Source organism: Coregonus lavaretus (assembly GCF_964263955.1).
Source record: "Coregonus lavaretus genome assembly, chromosome: 26".
NCBI lineage: Eukaryota > Metazoa > Chordata > Actinopteri > Salmoniformes > Salmonidae > Coregonus > Coregonus lavaretus.
In genome coordinates, this window is record NC_140013.1 from 3,069,055 (window position 1) to 3,088,340 (window position 19,286).

General features: G+C 44.6%; 1 protein-coding gene across 1 annotated transcript in view; it reads left to right on the forward strand.

Moving 5' to 3' along the window:
- Positions 1–15,265: 15,265 nt before the first annotated feature.
- The window catches only part of LOC311101834 (segment polarity protein dishevelled homolog DVL-3-like), a 63,246-nt gene continuing 59,225 nt past the window's right edge, over positions 15,266–19,286 (forward strand). Inside the window, exon 1 of the mRNA XM_084143045.1 lies at positions 15,266–15,768. Within this exon, the coding sequence (XP_083999171.1) occupies positions 15,608–15,768 (161 nt within the window). The 5' untranslated portion in view covers positions 15,266–15,607. The remainder of the gene's footprint in view (positions 15,769–19,286) is intronic.

A 19,286-nucleotide genomic window follows, 5' to 3' on the forward strand; every position in this document is an offset into this window, starting at 1 on the left:
AGATAATTTCGATTCTGTGATTGACTAAAGAGGGGAGGGTGTGTGTTTGGGGGGGGGATGTCAATGACGTATTAATGAATGGCTGGGCTGAAATGTTAACAATTATTTTGTACACATTCTGTTTAAACGTTTCCTCCCAACATTATTATTTATGAATTGTGAACGGGCTGTACTTCTCAGCATAGCAATGTGAGGGGCAGAATGTTTGTGTTTTGATGATTACATGAGATTACATGGTTAAACGGTGACTGCACTGGCATTCTTCAGTTATCCTCTGATGCCTTACTTAATGTACAGTATTGTTACTGTACAACACAGAGGGGATAGACTAGCAGGTTTGTCTCCAATGTTTTACAAGTCATAAAAAAGCCTTGACACTCAACATTGACATGTGCCTCTAGACTGGTGCTTTTTAAAACAAACTGCGGTGATATTGTGAGTAAAAAGGAAAAAGTGTAAACTCAGGTGATGTAGGCCGATTAGTCCACAAGAGGGCACACTGATGCTTTTATATTTTAGGCCTAGCGGTGGCATCTGCATGGCACTTGGGCCCAGTTTCCCAAAAGCATCTTAACGCTAAGTTCATCGTTAGAACCTTCGTAGGAGCATCGTTAAATCTTCAAGCTGTTTCCTAAAACTATCGTTAGTAAAGTTGCACTTAAATAAAGGGGGCATATAAGCAGACAATGAAAGCTCTTACAATATTCAATCATTACATTTCTCTAAAACAGGTTATAGGCTACATGTGCACCACCAAGTCAGAACAGTAGGCTAAGTTATGAGGGGGGGAAAGGGACCCAATTATTAGGGTGAGGCACATGGGCTGCTAACAGCTTACTACACAACATACACTTAGTATTACTTTTTAGCTACAGTATACATATCTCCCTGGCATATTACATCATTTATGCAGCAGCATACAATACATTTTTGGACTCACCTTGTTGTGCTGTGCTCACTTGAACAGGAAAGTGGAGTGGCGGTCCTTGTGGGAAAATTTTGTCATCAAAGTCTGGCATTCTCTGGATAAACATTCAATACCATGGGCCAGAAAAGTTGGAATACATTGGCCATGCTTTCAATCCAGCATGACTTCTGCTGTGTTCAAAACAACTGGAAACTCGGAACTGGGAAATCTCAGACTTCAGTGAGTTCAAGACAACTGGGAACTCCGAAAAAAAACAAGGTTGATTCATGACGTCAGTGATCTTCAGGTCGGAGCTCTAGAAAGATGCCTGAGTTTCTGACTTGGAATTCCGAGTTGGATGACCGTTCAAAACGTATTTTCCCAGTCGGAGCTCGTTTTTTTTTTAGCTAAACGTGGGGCTCAAAACAGGTCGCCACTGACCACACAGAACAGTTACTCACTAGAACTGCCTCTGCAACGCAATGCTGCAAGGCAATCACAGCGTTCCATTGGAAATTAATATACTTCTGGTGTACCAAAATACAATGACGCTGTCGGTCTGATCGAGGCATTATCGCCTCGATCACACCTACAGTGTCATTGCGCAAAATGGTACGCCGCATCATCTGGATATGTGTGCAACAAAGGTTCAACATTCACCTTCTGCTACCGTTTCTGTCAAGCTATCTACGCATACAATTTGATGCATACGTTCAATAAATCCAACATATGCAACACACAGAACGCACTGCAACTGCCTCTGCAACGCAATGCTGCAAGGCAAATGTAGTATTCCATTGGAAATGAATGTACTTCTGGTGTACCAAAAAGCAATGACGCTGTCGGTGTGATCAGTGAGGGAAAAAAGTATTTGATCCCCTGCTGATTTTGTACGTTTGCCCACTGAAAAATAAATGATCAATCTATAATTTTAATGGTAGGTTTATTTGAACAGTGAGAGACAGAATAACAACAAAAAAATCCAGAAAAACGCATGTCAGAAATGTTATAAATTGATTTGCATTTTAATGAGGGAAATAAGTATTTGACCCCTCTGCAAAACATGACTTAGTACTTGGTGGCAAAACCCTTGTTGGCAATCAGAGGTCAGACGTTTCTTGTAGTTGGCCACCAGGTTTGCACACATCTCAGGAGGGATTTTGTCCCACTCCTCTTTGCAGATCTTCTCCAAGTCATTAAGGTTTCGAGGCTGACGTTTGGCAACTCGAACCTTCAGCTCCCTCCACAGATTTTCTATGGGATTAAGGTCTGGAGACTGGCTAGGCCACTCCAGGACCTTAATGTGCTTCTTCTTGATTTAGATTTTAGTCATTTAGCAGACGCTCTTATCCAGAGCGACTTACAGTTAGTGAATGCATACATTATTTTTTTCATACTGGCCCCCCGTGGGAATCGAACCCTCAACCCTGGCGTTGCAAACGCCATGCTCTACCAACTGAGCTACATCCCTGCCGGCCATTCCCTCCCCTAACCTGGACGACGCTGGGCCAATTGTGCGCCGCCCCATGGGTCTCCCGGTCGCGGCCGGCTACGACAGAGCCTGGATTCGAACCAGGATCTCTAGTGGCACAGCTAGCACTGTTCTTGAGCCACTCCTTTGTTGCCTTGGTCGTGTGTTTTGGGTCATTGTCATGCTGGAATACCCATCCACGACCCATTTTCAATGCCCTGGCTGAGGGAAGGAGGTTCTCACCCAAGATTTGACGGTACATGGCCCCGTCCATTGTCCCTTTGATGCGGTGAAGTTGTCCTGTCCCCTTAGCAGAAAAACACCCCCAAAGCATAATGTTTCCACCTCCATGTTTGACGGTGGGGATGGTGTTCTTGGGGTCATAGGCAGCATTCCTCCTCCTCCAAACACGGCGAGTTGAGTTGATGCCAAAGAGCTCCATTTTGGTCTCATCTGACCACAACACTTTCACCCAGTTCTCCTCTGAATCATTCAGATGTTCATTGGCAAACTTCAGACGGGCCTGTATATGTGCTTTCTTGAGCAGGGGGACCTTGCGGGCGCTGCAGGATTTCAGTCCTTCACGGCGTAGTGTGTTACCAATTGTTTTATTAGTGACTATGGTCCCAGCTGCCTTGAGATCATTGACAAGATCCTCCCGTGTAGTTCTGGGCTGATTCCTCACCGTTCTCATGATCATTGCAACTCCACGAGGTGAGATCTTGCATGGAGCCCCAGGCCGAGGGAGATTGACAGTTATTTTGTGTTTCTTCCATTTGTGAATAATCGCACCAACTGTTGTCACCTTCTCACCAAGCTGCTTGGCGACGGTCTTGTAGCCAATTCCAGCCTTGTGTAGGTCTACAATCTTGTCCCTGACATCCTTGGAGAGCTCTTTGGTCTTGGCCATGGTGGAGAGTTTGGAATCTGATTGATTGCTTCTGTGGACAGGTGTCTTTTATACAGGTAACAAGCTGAGATTAGGAGCACTCCCTTTAAGAGTGTGCTCCTAATCTCAGCTCGTTACCTGTATAAAAGACAACTGGGAGCCAGAAATCTTTCTGATTGAGAGGGGATCAAATACTTATTTCCCTCATTAAAATGCAAATCAATTTATAACATTTTTGACATGCGTTTTTCTGGATTTATTTGTTGTTATTCTGTCTCTCACTGTTCAAATAAACTTACCATTAAAATTATAGACTGATCATTTCTTTGTCAGTGGGCAAACATACAAAATCAGCAGGGGATCAAATACTTTTTTCCCTCACTGTAGGTGTAAATTACATACATACAATTTAGTTTTATATTGGATATTCAGTTTTCTCCCATCAATAGCTATTGAATCAAACATAGTATATTCTGAATTGGGATGAGGGAGAACAATCCACACCTTTGTTGAAATTTAGATTTTTAAGATTTTCTTCCGGATTTCAATCTTCAATCAATCAATCAAATGTATTTATAAAGGCCTTTTTAAATCAGCAGATGTCACAAAGTGATATACAGAAACCCAGTCTAAAACCCCAAACAGCAAGCAATGCAGATGTAGAAGCACGGTGGCTATGAAAAACTCCCTAGAATAGCAGGAACCTAGGAAGAAACCTAGAGAGGAACCAGGCTCTGAGGGGTGGCCAGTCCTCTTCTGGCTGTGCCGGGTGGAGATTATAAGGGTACATGGCCATTAAGGCCAGATTGTTCTTCAAGATGTTCAAACGTTCATAGAAGACCAGCAGGGTGAAATAATAACACAGTGGTTGTAGAGGGTGCAACAGGTCAGTACCTCAGAAGTAAATGTCAGTTGGCTTTTCATAGCCGAGCATTCAGATGTCAAGACAGCAGGTGCGGTAGAGAGGGGGAGTGTCAAAAACAGCAGGTCCGGGACAAGGTAGCACGTCCGGTGAACAGGTCAGGGTTCCCTAGCCGCAGGCAGAACAGTTGAAACTGGAACAGCAGCACGCCCAGGTGGACTGGGGACAGCCAGGAGTCATCAGGCCAGGTAGTCCTGAGGCATGATCCTAGGGCTCAGGTCTTCCGGGAGGGGAGGGAGAGAGAGAGAATTAGAGGGAGCATACTTAAATTCACACAGGACACCAGATAAGATAGGAGAATTACACCAGATATAACAGATTGACCCTAGCCCCCCGGCACATAGACTATTGCAGCATAGATACTGGAGACTGAGACGGGTGGGTTGGGGGACACTGTGGCCCCGTCCGACGATACCCCCGGACAGGGCCAACCAAGCAGGATCTAACCCCACCCACTTTGTCAAAGCACAGCCCCCACACCACTAGAGGGATATCAACAGACCACCAACTTACTACCCTGAGACAAGGCTGAGTATAGCCCACTAAGATCCTCTCCACCGCACGAGCCCGAGGGGGCTCAAAACCAGACAGGAAGATCACGTCTGTGACTCAACCCACTCAAGGTACGCACCCATCCTAGGGACGGCATGGAAGAGCACTAGTAAGCCAGTGACTCAGCCCCCGTAATAGGGTCAGAGGCAGAGAATCCCAGTGGAGAGAGGGGAGCCGGCCAGGCAGAGACAGCAAGGGCAGTTCGTCGCTCCAGTGCATTGCCATTCACCTTTGCACCCCTGGGCTGGACTACACTCAATCATAGGACCTACTGAAGAGATGAGTCTTCAGTAAAGACTTAAAGGTCGAGACCGAGTCTGCGTCTCTCACATGGACAGGCAGACCATTCCATAAAAATGTAGCTCTATAGGAGAAAGCCCTGCCTCCAGCTGTTTGCTTAGAAATTCTAGGGACAATAAGGAGGTCTGCGTCTTGTGACCGTAGCGTACGTGTAGGTATGTACGGCAGGACCAAATCAGAGAGATAGGTAGGAGCAAGCCCATGTAATGCTTTGTAGTTTAGCAGTAAAACCTTGAAATCAGCCCTAGCCTTAACAGGAAGCCAATGTAGAGAGGCTAGCACTGGAGTAATATGATCAAATGTTTTGGTTCTAGTCAGGATTCTAGCAGCCGTGTTTAGCACTAACTTAAGTTTATTTAGTGCTTTATCCGGGTAGCCGGAGAGTAGAGCATTGCAGTAGTCTAACCTAGAAGTGACAAAAGCATTGGATTAGCTTTTCTGCATCATTTTTTGACAAAAAGTTTATGATTTTTGCAATGTGACGAAGATGGAAAAAAGCTGTCCTTGAAATATTCTTGAGATGTTCGTCAAAAGAGAGATCAGGGTCCAGAGTAACGCTGAGGTCCTTCACAGTTTTATTTGAGACGACTGTACAACCATCAAGATTAATTGTCAGATCCAACAGCAGATCTCTTTGTTTTTTGGGACCTAGAACTAGCATCTCTGTTTTGTCCGAGTTTAAAAGTAAGAAATGTGCCGCCATCCACTTCCTTATGTCTGAAACGCAGGCTTCCAGGGTAGGCAATTTTTGAGCTTCACCATGTTTCATCGAAATGTACAGCTGTGTGTCGTCCGCATAGTGGTGAAAGTTGACATTGTGTTTCCGAATGACATCACCAAGAGGTAGAATATATAGTGAAAACAATAGTGGTCCTAAAACGGAACCTTGAGGAACACTGAAACTTACAATTGATTTGTCAGAGGACAAACCATCCACAGAGACGAACTGATATCTTTCCAACAGATACGATCTAAACCAGGCAAGAACTTGTCTGTGTAGACCAATTAGGGTTTCTAATCTCTCCAAAAGAATGTGGTGATCGATGGTGTCAAAAGCAGCACTAAGGTCTAGGAGCACTTAACCAGATGCAGAGCCTTGGTCTGATGCCATTAAAAGGTCATTTACAGTCTCAGTGCTATGATGGGATCTAAAACCAGACTGAAGCATTTCGTATACATGATTTGTCTTCCGGAGGGCAGTGAGTTGCTGCGCAACAGCTTTTTCAAAAAAATGTGAGAGGAATGAGAGATTTGATATAGGCCGATAGTTTTTTTAAACATTTTCTGGGTCAAGGTTTGGCTTTTTCAAGAGAGGCTTTATTACTGCCACTTTTAGTGAGTTTGGTACACATCCGGTGGATAGGGAGCCATTTATTATGTTCAACATAGGAGGGCCAAGCACAGGAAGTTGCTTTTTCAGTAGTTTAGTTGGAATTGGGTCCAGTATGCAGCTTGACGGTTTAGAGGCCATGACTATTTTAATGAATGTGTCAAGAGATATAGGATTAATAACTTGAGTGTCTCCATTGATCCTAGGTCCTGGCAGTTCTGTGCAGACTCAGGACAACTGACCTTTGGAGAAATACGCAGATTCAAAGTGCAGTCTGTAATTTGCTTTCTAATGATCATGATCTTTTCATCGAAGAAGTTCATGAATTTATCACTGCTGAAGTGAAAGCTATCCTCTCTTGATGAATGCTGCTTTTTAGTTAGCTTTGCAACAGTATAAATTTTTTGGTAGGGATTGTTCTTATTTTCTTCAATTAGGTTGGAAAAATAGGATGATCGAGCAGCAGTGAGGGCTCTTCGATATTGCACGGTACTGTCTTTCCAAGCTGGTCGGAAGACTTCCAGTTTTGTGGAGCGCCATTTCTGTTCCAATTTTTTGGAAGCTTGCTTCAGGGCTCGGGTATTTTCTGTATACCTTGTGACAAATATTTTTTGTTTTTAGGGGTGTGACTGCATCTAGGGTATTATGCAAGTTTAAATTAAGATCGTCAGTTAGGTGGTTAACTGTACTCCGATGTCCTTGGGTAGGTGGAGGGAGTCTGGAAGGGCATCTAGGAATCTTTGGGTTGTCCGAAAATGTATAGCACGGCTTTTGATGATCCTTGGTTGGGGTCTGAGCAGATTATTTGTTGCAATTGCAAACGTAATAAAATGGTGGTCCGATAGTCCAGGATTATGAGGAAAAACATTTAGATCCACAATATTTATTCCATGGGACAAAACTAGATCCACGGTATGACTGTGGCAATGAGTAGGTCCGGAGAGATGTTGGACAAAACCCACTGAATCTTCAATAGCTCTTAAACAAAGTGTGCCATGACTATGAAAATTATATATTCTGAATGTTATGACTATAACTACACTCCTTGAAGGAGGGAAATGAGGTACAACATACTATAGGGAGTCGCACTCTTGCGACTTCGGTTGAAGAATTTACAATCACGCCTGATATACCAAGCCCAAGAACGGGCAAAGCTGGGCCAAATGGGTGTTTTACCTCATTTCCCTCCTTCAGGGAACAGTAGTTGTTGTCATTATATTCCCTTTCAGTCAGTCAACTTCGGTACAACATACTATGGGGAAATATAATCGCCCCAAGCCGACCCCAACGGTAACTAAATGAAACGGCCCATGGCAGACCACTCATACCTGACCCCGCCAGATGCGGCAGTAAGGGTATTGTGCACACGGTGCGCTGCCTAGTAACTTTCCCCTGTCCCAGCTGTAAGCACACTGTGTTATACTGGAAGCAGTGACATCCAAGCGATAAAACCTCAAAAAGGTTTGTGGTGATACCCAACTCGCCGCAGCACAAATATATCCTATTGTCAATCCTTTAAACAACGACCAAGACACTACCAGAACCCTGGTGGAGTGGGCGTGTACGCCGCTAGGTAACCCTTGCTCCTTGCTGATATATGCTGCTACAGTGCCTTGCAAAAGTATTCATCCCCCTTGGCATTTTTCCTGTTTTGTTGCATTACAACCTGTCATTTAAATGGAATTTTATTTGGATTTCATGTAATGGACATACACAAAATAGTCCAAATTGGTGAAGTGAAATGAAAACAAGAATTTATCTAAAGAATAAATAATGGAAATGTTGTGCGTGCATATGTATTCACCCCCTTTGCTATGAAGCCCCTAAATAAGATCTGGTGCAACCAATTACCTTCAGAAGTCACATAATTAGTTAGATTGCACACAGGTGGACTTTATTTAAGTGTCACATGATCTGTCACATGATCTCAGTATATATACACCTGTTCTGAAAGGCCCCAGAGTCTGCAACACCACTAAGTAAGGGGCACCACCAAGCAAGCGGCACCATGAAGTCCAAGGAGCTCTCCAAACAGGTCAGGGACAAAGTTGTGGAGAAGTACAGATGGGTTATAAAAAAATATCTGAAACTTTGAACATCCCACGTAGCACCATTAAATCCATTATTTAAAAAATGGAAAGAATATGGCACCACAACAAACCAACCAAGAGAGGGCCGCCCACCAAAACTCACAGACCAGGCAAGGAGGGCATTAATCAGAGAGGCAACCAAGAGACCAAAGATAACCCTGAAGGAGCTGCAGAGCTCCACAGCGGAGATTGGAGTATCTGTCCATAGGACCACTTTAAGCTGTACACTCCACATAACTGTGCTTTATGGAAGAGTGGCCAGAAAAAAGCCATTGCTTAAAGAAAATAATAAGCAAACACGTTTGGTGTTCGCCAAAAGGCATGTGGGTGACTCCCCAAACATATGGAAGAAGGTACTCTGGTCAGATGAGACTAAAATGGAGCTTTTTGGCCATCAAGGAAAACGCTATGTTTGGCGCAAACCCAACACCTCTCATCACCCCGAGAACACCCATCCCCACAGTGAAGCATGGTGGTGGCAGCATCATGCTGTGGGGATGTTTTTCATCGGCAGGGACTGGGAAACTGGTCAGAATTGAAGGAATGATGGATGGCGCTAAATACAGGGAAATTCTTGAGGGAAACCTGTTTCAGTCTTGCAGAGATTTGAGACTGGGACGGAGGTTCACCTTCCAGCAGGACAATGACCCTAAGCATACTGCTAAAGCAACACTCAAGTGGTTTAAGGGGAAACATTTAAATGTCTTGGAATGGCCTAGTCAAAGCCCACACCTCAATCCAATTGAGAATCTGTGGTATGACTTAAAGATCGCTGTACACCAGCGGAACCCATCCAACTTGAAGGAGTTGGAGCAGTTTTGCCTTGAAGAATGGGCAAAAATCCCAGTGGCTAGATGTGCCAAGCTTATAGAGACATACCCCAAGAGACTTGCAGCTGTAATTGCTGCAAAATGTGGCTGAATAGTTATGCACGCTCAAGTTTTCTGTTTTTTTGTCTTCTTTGTTGTTTGTTTCACACCAAAAAATATTTTGCATCTTCAAAGTGGTAGGCATGTTGTGTAAATCAAATGATACAAACCCCCTCAAAAATCTTTTTTTTATTTTTTTTATTCCAGGTTGTAAGGCAACAAAATAGGAAAAATGGCAAGGGGGGTGAATACTTTCGCAAGCCACTGTATAGGCCAGTCTTCACAATCCAGTGGGAGAGACGCTGCTTAGAGAGCGCCCTGCCTCGAGCTAGATTAGCAAAACAGACAATAAGTTGGTCACATAACCGGACATCCCGGGTCCGTTCAATGTACGTGTGTAAAGCTCGCACCGGACATAGGGCATGTAACCTCTGTTGCTCTTCAGAAGCAAAGGGAGGAGGCGAAAAGGGAAATAGCTCAAAAGCTAAGGGCCTGTAGGACATAGCCATGACTTCTGGGGCGAAGGCCGCATTTGGACGCAACGTCCCCTTAGAGTTGCCCGGGGTGAACTGAGTACAGGAAGGGTGCATTGATAACGTGAGCATGGAGGTTTTGTAGGAGAGGATCTTCAGATCCACCGACTCCAGAGGCTCAAAACTAGCGCCAAGTCCCATGTGGGCACAATATGTTTAGAGACCGGTCTGAGATGAAGTACACCTTTCCCTCACAGAGCACTGAAAAGGAACAAGGTCTTTATCTTGGCACCAGAGCTCAAACGTTTGCCACTTATACGCATACAGCCCTCTCGTGGAGGGCGCCCTTGCAGACTGAATGGTAGAAATAACATTCTGAGGTAAACTGCTAGCCATCTTATTTGCCATCTTAGGGGCCAGACCCATAGGAACCAAATCCATGGCATCGCTTGCCAAACATGCCCTTGCGCCTGGGATAACTGGTCCCTGCGCAACGATAGTTGTCACGGGTCCCCGCCTAAAATACTAATGATCTCCGCGAACCAAGGCTGCCAGGACTAACTGGGAGCCACAAGAATCAATGGTAAACCCTCGTGATGCACTCTTTCCAACGTGGGCTGAATCAGAACCGCTAGCATAAAGGAGGGTCCAAACCATTGGTGCGCCAGAGCGTCCGTTCATATACCTCATCGAGAAAAATAGATGACACAACTCGTTTTCTCACGATGTGTAAAGATCTATGTTGGCCCCGCCGAAAAATTCCCATACCTGGGAGAGCCTCCACTCCTGAGAGATAGAAGATCTTCACCCTAGTTGAGGCAACCGGGACATACATCGCCCAAGCGAAAGCATGTGTGCACTGCTCCCCAGCAATAGGGAGCGAGCCAAGTTTAGGAGGGAAAGAGACAGTCTCTCTCCATCTGTTGATGCACGCTACCACTTACATATTGTCGGTTCTGACCAGCACAAGCCCAACAAAAACAGGGGGAAACTTCTGAGCGCCAGATACTTCGGGTAATTGACATGCAGTACGCTCCACACCAGTGTCTATACCCCCCCAAAAAAAATTGTGGGATACAACTCAGCCCATGGGATCCCCCTGAAAATAGCAGAGGGTCCCACCACTGGACCATGGCCCGTAGGCCTGACAGGGACACCCGAAGCGACCAGCTTAGGGTGCGAGATGCGTCCAGGTGAGTGGATAGCAGTCAGCACTGGAAGGGCCACAACAGCAATAGCCCCATGGGAACAACTTCCATCACAGAAGCCATAATCCCCAGTAGGCATAGACACTGGCGAAAACACACTGCGTGACCCAGACAAAATTTGGCTAAGCAGTGCCGGAACCCTCCGTGGGGATAGAAAAAGCACGATACGCGAGTGAGTCTAGCTCGAAACTCAGAAATGGAATACGCTGAGATGGAGTCTTTTTTTCTGGTTTCCTATGAAGCCTAGAGACTGAATACGGGACAGTAGCATGGATGTGTGTAACACTGCTTGCCCCCTCGACTCCGCCGCCACCGGCCAATCGCTGTAATAGCCGGCGGCTCGTGAGCATTTTGAGTTAGTAAACTCTGAGGTGCTTGCTGAGGGCACGTAGGTCTAGAATAGAAAAGCCCCGTCCCTTTTCGTAACCAGGAATACTGGCTGCAGCAGGCGTCCCGAATCTTCGACATAGGAATCACTCGGATTGCCTGCTTCTGGGAGGATATTTCCTCCCTCAAAACAGGCGCTGAGGCCTTGGGAACAGTCGACGTGATGACGCTACAGAAGCATGGGGGACAGACACACAACGAATTGTAGCTTGTACCCTTACGTCACTGTTCACATGATCCAGGGCGATACTGCGAATGCGCCTCATTGGTCGGAGCAGACAGCGAGACTCCCGTGAAGTGCGATCTGAAGGGGCGGGATGCCACCTTGTGGACTGGGAGAGATTGGTTCTTCTTCCATTTCCACCACTCTTGACAACTGTGTGTCCGAACATGGAGAAGGGACTATTTTCATTGAACTCGAATGCGGGAGACAACACTTTTAACACCCGTCAACACTGTGGAACCTGGTGTTCCAAGGTTTGCCTAAAGCCCGGCCCACTCTGGGTACACGGGCTCCGGCAAACCAGTGATGTACCCGATTGTCCATGACACTTGGGGGTAATGTTGTCACAACAGTACCCCCAAGAGACTAACTCGGTTTAGGTGGTAAGATGCGTTCCGGTAATCGGCTGGCACCCAGCCCTGGACTGCATGCATAAAAAATAGACACAGGAAAAAATATATAATCGAGGTTGCCCTACTGACCAGTCATAGGTACAGGCGACAAAGCGCCTTGTAACCTAGCTGGGAATGGGACAGACAGCTCTGAAAAACTGACCCCTTATGTGGTAACAGACAGGGGCAATTCGTAATTGAATCTAATTCCCAGGAATGAAAGATTTGGGGGCTCATATGAACCACAGAAACTGCATGTGGGATAATAGCATGGTCGTGTCAAACCCTGCTCATTCCCTCGACTCATTCTTAATCGCCTATAGAGCCAATAAGCTGTATCACTAGACACCTCTTAGGGACTAGTGAGCTACAGGCAGGAATCAGCAATGAATCCCAGTAATGAGCCCCCTTGTGGACAGTGACCCAACTTATCACTCTCACCTTGGGGAGAGTGATATACCCCTTGAACCCTGTGAACAATTCGGGGTAACAGAGGGGGCAGCATTAAACATGGACAAGCTTCCAACATACGTTGTGCTTCCGTGAGACTGTATAGCCTGCATGAAGCCTGGCCCCTTTACGGGCACAGGGGACTCTGGCAATGGCTGACGTAGTATCCCTTTTGCCAAACGTGGGGCCACTGTTGTCACAGTAATGTTTTTGCAGAGGGGCGCACGGGTCATTTAGACCCGTGCCAAGGCCCCTCGCTCCAGGGGGTACCTCAGCCAAGTGCTCGGGGGGCTGCTTCTTCATCAGACGTGCATGCAAAACTCTGCAATTTCTTCATTCTCTGCACTCATTTGTAATAATGTACACATTGTGTTACGTTTCTTCTTTGTCTTCTTTCTATGTTATTTTTGTAACAATATTTCTCCACTGAGATCGCCTATTTTCAATGTGTTCAATGACAGTTCTTACTTTAACCACCAGAGGGCAGTGTCGCTATTCTGGACTCCAATAGGCTTGCTACTTGGCAGCCCCCGAACACCGTGCCTGCTAGCAGTGCTTTGAATAAGCAATATTCTACTGGCGGGAAAAAATTACTGACGATTTACATAATTATATTGAGTTTCATTACTCACGCAACAATCTTCCCTTCAAGCAATGTCCGTTTAAGAAGCTTAATCACCTCGTCGCCACTGTAATATTTGTGTTCTGGAGAAAATTACCAGGCAGGAGATGGGAGTACAGTTTAGCGTGGTTTAGTAAAAACATCTCGTGCCCCATAGTGCCCATGTGCACTTCCTATTATGTGTCGTAACATAACACTGCCATAATACGTTACTGCTTAGTAACAGCATAGTAACTAATATAGACAGATCACTGATACTACAAAAATAATGTATCTTTCGTCTCTCTGTGTTTCATAACTGTCCTTCGATTTGCAAGAGGCTGAATGTTTCGTACCAGAGAAAGCATCCGAGCGAGCGAAACAGAGCTCCTCTGTCTCTAATGCTCTTCTGGTCAAAAAGAGTATGACATTGTTGCCGCCAGTAGCATTGAATGCAAGCGAAGCCAGCAAGCATTTGGCCTCACTTTTAAAAAAGTATCAAATAATAGACAATCAGTGTTGAGCTAAACTGAGTGAGCTCAACTGTGAATGGTCCTGGCATACCAAAAAAGAGTGTCAAGGGAAGCCAGTTTGGATATGGCTTCACTCCTATCACATGGCATCGAGAGCATCCGTCATTGACAGACACAACTTGAATTGTTGCATCTAGATTTGTTGTCCTCCGGTGGCTAGCTAGCTAAATTTGGCCCTTTCCTAAATTAGCCATGGGATGGAGATAGGGATTTGGACTTGAGGTTTTACTTAATTCTCCGTACTGGCCAATGATTTTAACGGTGATTCTTATCTAACCATAAATTCATACATTGTGCTCCTGGCCTGAGAGGATGGAAGTTCAATATGTAGTTAGAAGTAGAAGGCTAATGTTAACTAGATGACATTGCCCATGAAAGGAAGTTAGGCTAGCGAGCAAGCATTTTAGCCAGGTAGCCTAGAACAACAAAAAATAAAAGCGTGTACTGTATAACAGAGTCATAGACTGTTTCGTCAACATGAAAGAGAGGAGGATGGCATTGTCGTTTTTCTACAAGTAGGGTGAGCCAACATGTTTTCTCTACTTGCAGGAATGCATGCACACACACACACACAGAGAAATCAGAACCATGGACAGCCACATCATATTTAGCTTACATTGATTGGACTAAATTGTTTTGGGTATATTTTAGACACTGTATTAGACTAAGCATAGGTTATTTGATGATGTTGAAATGTTGAAGTTGAAATGGTACTGGAATAGTGGAGGCAGCTCCTGTTTTGTTTGCGACTTGCGGTAACTCTCTGTGGTTCTAAATCAATAGTTGTTTAGTAGTCTGAAAATGTCTGAAACATTAACTTGCTTGACCATGCTGTAGGTAATGTAACTGTTTGTTAAATGCAATATGCTTTGTGGACATTACCAGACAGAGGTTGCCCTCTGGATTTGTGATGAAACAAAGGTGTGGTTGAATTTATTCTGCCACTGTGTCTTCTTATTGTCTCGGCCTTAGGCCTTATCACGGTCACAAGGCATATGAACTAACGGGTTATAGAGCAGACAACACAATTATCACAACACATATGTTGTAATATGGCTTTTTTTTGTTGCTTGGCTTCCCCAATGATATTACCCACGCACCGTTACTGCTCTCTAGTAACTGATCCGTCGTCAGCATTGTGAAATCATTATAATGTTAAGGTGAGATTTTAATATAGAAAACTGATCCGAGAGCAGCGCTGGCTTTCTTTCGATCCTTTTCAGTATCGACACATGCTCCAATGACACACTTAACAAACGTTATCTGCGTGGTGTTTTGGGAAACACATGTTATGTTACATCTTTGTGCCGTTGTTGGAACGATGTGTCTTTAAAACCCTCATAAGCAAGTTCCATCGCTATCGGGAAAGGGCCCTGGTCTATCTGAAGGCCTATAATGATAGGAAGAATGCCAACCTAACCTTGACACCAAACACATTGCACAATATCTAACAACAGACAGACAAATGGCCATTACTTGTAGGCTAAAACGTTTTTCCTTATAGCCTACATTATATACTGAACAAAAATATAAACGCAACATGTAAAGTGTTGGTTTCATGAGCTGAAATAAAAGTTTGGACCGAGTTTGGGAAACCCTGCTCTGGAGGGAGTTTCATTGGAAAGTATATAGGAGGGGCTATTCTTACACGTCGTCGGACAGCTGTTACAACGAGCAGGAAAAGCGCTGTCCAACGACATATAAAGCGCAATCCTAGGCTTCTAACAGGCGCAAATTAACCCACTTCCCTTATTTTGGGATGAGAGACTGCAAAGAACAAAAATAAAACCAAGTTGTAACTGTAGATGTCATTTTATTTTAAACGTATTTTATTTGGACACATCAGTCCGCAGTTGGCGTCGTGCGGGGTCCGCCTCAAGCGCAGCAAAGCGAAGAGTTGACAACAGCCGGGATACAGGCAAGAGACACTGTGGAAGCCCCAGCGCCAGGGAGGCAGAGAGCGGACCCGGGGCTGGATGTACCCAGCCTTACCCTCCCCAGCGGCTCGCCATGGGGGAGACCAAAATTATCTATCATTTGGATGATCAGGAAACTCCGTACCTGGTCAAGTTGCCCATCGCTGCCGACAGGGTTACTCTTGCCGACTTCAAAAATGTCCTCAATAAACCCAACTATACATTTTTCTTCAAATCTATGGACGATGATTTCGGGTAAGACCATTGTGCAAAGGAACTTATTTTGCTGCTCTGCCATATGCATATGGGGCGTAGAAGTGGTGTGTTTATCTTTCATGTTATTGATACAGTTGCATAGATAATAGGATTTTACATTCCCGTACTGATTCTCTGCGCCCTGCCTCGCTCTTGTCAATGTCACTTGATAGCCTAGGACTTTTAGGGCGCCTTTACGCATTGCTCAAAATAGCTTTCCCACCAGTGTTTTAAATATGCTAGAAATGTTATCTGATCTGATCAAATGTGATAAATTGTAGTTTCTTTCATATATCAAGAGCGTCCATTTTGGAAATGGAGGACTCCGGTTATTGGCAGCACTGAGGAGAGGGGTGGGGGGCAGTGGTACGGTTGGAAGTCTGAGATTATTTAAGGAAGCACAGAGTTGTTCCAAATGGGTGCTTTTCAGTTTATGTCACATAGGAGGGGTTGAGGGTCTCCAAGGTAACCCCCCCCCCCATAAAAAACACTAACTATGCTTTGGTGAGGCAAGAGGGGAACAACGGGTCAGTCGACGGCTTTTAGTAGTGAGTTACTAAAGCACACGGCTTTGCGTTTTCTCAGAAGAGCGGCCGGCCGTTCTAATAATTTTCGAGCGTAAAAAGTTTTCGAAGTAATAACGAAACTTTGTGCTTGGAATTTTCCTTGATTCAATAGTTTGCAAGGCAACTCCAACATGCGCACGAGACAGTAGTCCTCGGTCGTCACTAGTTACCACAGCCACAAAGTCATAAACTCCGTCCCATTTCTATAATTTATTTTCTTAAAATATGATTGTAAACCTAACCTTAACCACACTGCTAACCGTATGCCTAACCTTAAATTAACACCAAAAAGCAAATGTTTGTTTACATTAATGTTAACGAATTTCGACTTTGTGGCTGTGTTATCTAGTGGAAACCCTATTTCTCCCCATACTCTTAATTTACTGAGGCTATTGTCTGTGTCTGAGCTGGTGGATTTTCTTGTTCGGTGTTCTGTAGAGGCTGATTTAACAGTAGTCTAATAAAATGCTTGGCAGAGTATGAACTTGATATTGTCCATTCCCACTGCCTTAGTTTTTTCTTGAAAATGGAGGCTGGAAGGGACCATGGAGAAGGTTGACGTGCCAGGCTTTTTTGTGATCAACAGAAAATGAGGTTTAAATCTCCTTGCCCTCATAAATGCAACCGTCATTACAGTGTGTGTGTGAGAGATAGTTTAGCTTGAATGTGTTGGAGAGCGATAAAATACATTTGTGATCTGTGCTGACAGCAACGTCATTATTGTACAGCGTGTTCATTAGGACTTACAGATGTGTGCATGTGATGTTACTATGCGGCCTTGGACTATTTCCGGTGAGAGAAAGCAAAAGGATCACTCTTCAGCTGTTCTTCTGACTACCTATCGCTTTTTGCATATAACACAATTGTAGCAGAAATGCAAAGTTCAATAAATACAAATCAAATGTTATTTGTTACATGCTTCGTAAACAACAGGTATAGACTAACATTGAAATGCTTACTTACGGGTCCTTTTCCAACAATGCAGAGTTAAAGATAATAGTGACGAGGAATAAATACACATTGAATAACGAGTAAAAGATAACATGGCTATATATACAGGGAGTACCAGTACCGAGTCGATGTGCAGGGGTAGAGGTAATTAAGGTAGTTATGTACATAGACCGTGCATTCGGAAAGTATTCAGACCCCTTGACTTTTTCCACATTTTGTTATGTTAGAAGCAGCGTGTGTGTGTGGCGTCAGTATGCATGTGTGTGCGTGTTATGTGGGTGCATGAAGTGTGTGTGTATGTGGGTCTTTCTATAAACTAGGGTACCAGTGAGGATTTCCTACGCTGGACAACTTGTTACAGCTGTTAATAAGTCATTGATAATAATCTGCCAATTTTGTTTCATGTCATTACATTAAGATATAAGGGGGGAACATACACTACAAAAGTATGTGGACACCCCTTCAAATTAGTGGATTCGGCTATTTCAGCCACACCCATTGCTGACAGGTGTATAAAATCGAGCATATCGACATGCAATCTCCATAGACAAACAATGGCAGTAGAATAGCCCGTACTGAAGAGCTCAGTGACTTTCAACGTGGCACCGTCATAGGATGCCACCTTTCCAACAAGTCAGTTCGTCAAATTTCTGCCCTGCTAGAGCTGCCCCGGTCAACTGTAAGTGCATTTATTGTGAAGTGTAAACGTCTAGGAGCAACAACGGCTCAGCCGCGAGGTAGGCCACACAAGCTCACAGAATGGGACCGCCAAGTGATGAAGCGCGCTGTGCGTAAAAATAGTATGTCCTCGGTTGCAACACTCACTACAGAGTTCCAAACTGCCTTTGGAAGCAACATCAGCACAATCACTGTTCATCGGGAGCTTCATGAAATGGGTTTCCATGGCCGAGCAGCCACACACAAGCTTAAGATCACCATGCGCAATGCCAAGCGTCGGCTGGAGTGGTGTAAAGCTCGCCGCCATTTTTCTCTGGAGCAGTGGAAACGTGTTCTCTGGAGCGATGAATCACGCTTCACTATCTGGCAGTCCGACGGACAAATCTGGGTTTGGCGGATGCGAGGAGAACGCTACCTGCCCGAATGCATAGTGCCAACTGTAAAGTTTGGTAGAGGAGGAATAATGGTCTGGGGCTGTTTTTCATGGCCCCTTAGTTCCAGTGAAGGGAAATCTTAACGCTACAGCATACAATGAGATTCTAGATGATTCTGTGCTTCCAACTTTGTGGCAACAGTTTGGGGAATGCCCTTTCTTGTTTCATTATGACAATGCCTCCGTGCACAAAGCCAGGTCCATACAGAAATGGTTTGTCGAGATCGGTGTGGAATAACTTGACTGGCCTGCACAGAGCCCTGAACTCAACCCCATCGAACACCTTTGGGATGAATTGGAACACCGACTACGAGCCAGGCCTAATCACCCAACATCAGTGCCGACCTCACTGATGTTGTTGTGGCTGAATGGAAGCAAGTCCCCACAGCAATGTTCCGGCATTTAGTGGAAAGCCTTCCCAGAAGAGTGGAGGCTGTTATAGCAGAAAAGGGGGGACCAACTCCATATTAATGCCTATGATTTTAAATTATATCTTTGACGAGCAGGTGTCCACATACTCTGTTGGCCATATAGTGTAGCTATATTCAATAAAATTCACGAGTTGATTTAAAACCTATGTTTAACCCTTTCTCATGGTTGGTGTCTTGACGAATCTGTCCAAATTCGTGTGACATAAAACAACTTTTCTGTTCTTGCATTTTTGGCAGTGTAAGTTGTCGTTATATCATATAAACTCAGCAAAAAAAGAAACGTCCCTTTTTCAGGAGCCTGTCTTTCAAATATAATTTGTATAAATCCAAATAACTTCACAGATCTTCATTGTAAAGGCTTTAAACACTGTTTCCCATGCTTGTTCAATGAACCATAAACAATTAATGAACATGCACCTTTGGAACGGTCATTAAGACACTAACAGCTTACAGACGGTA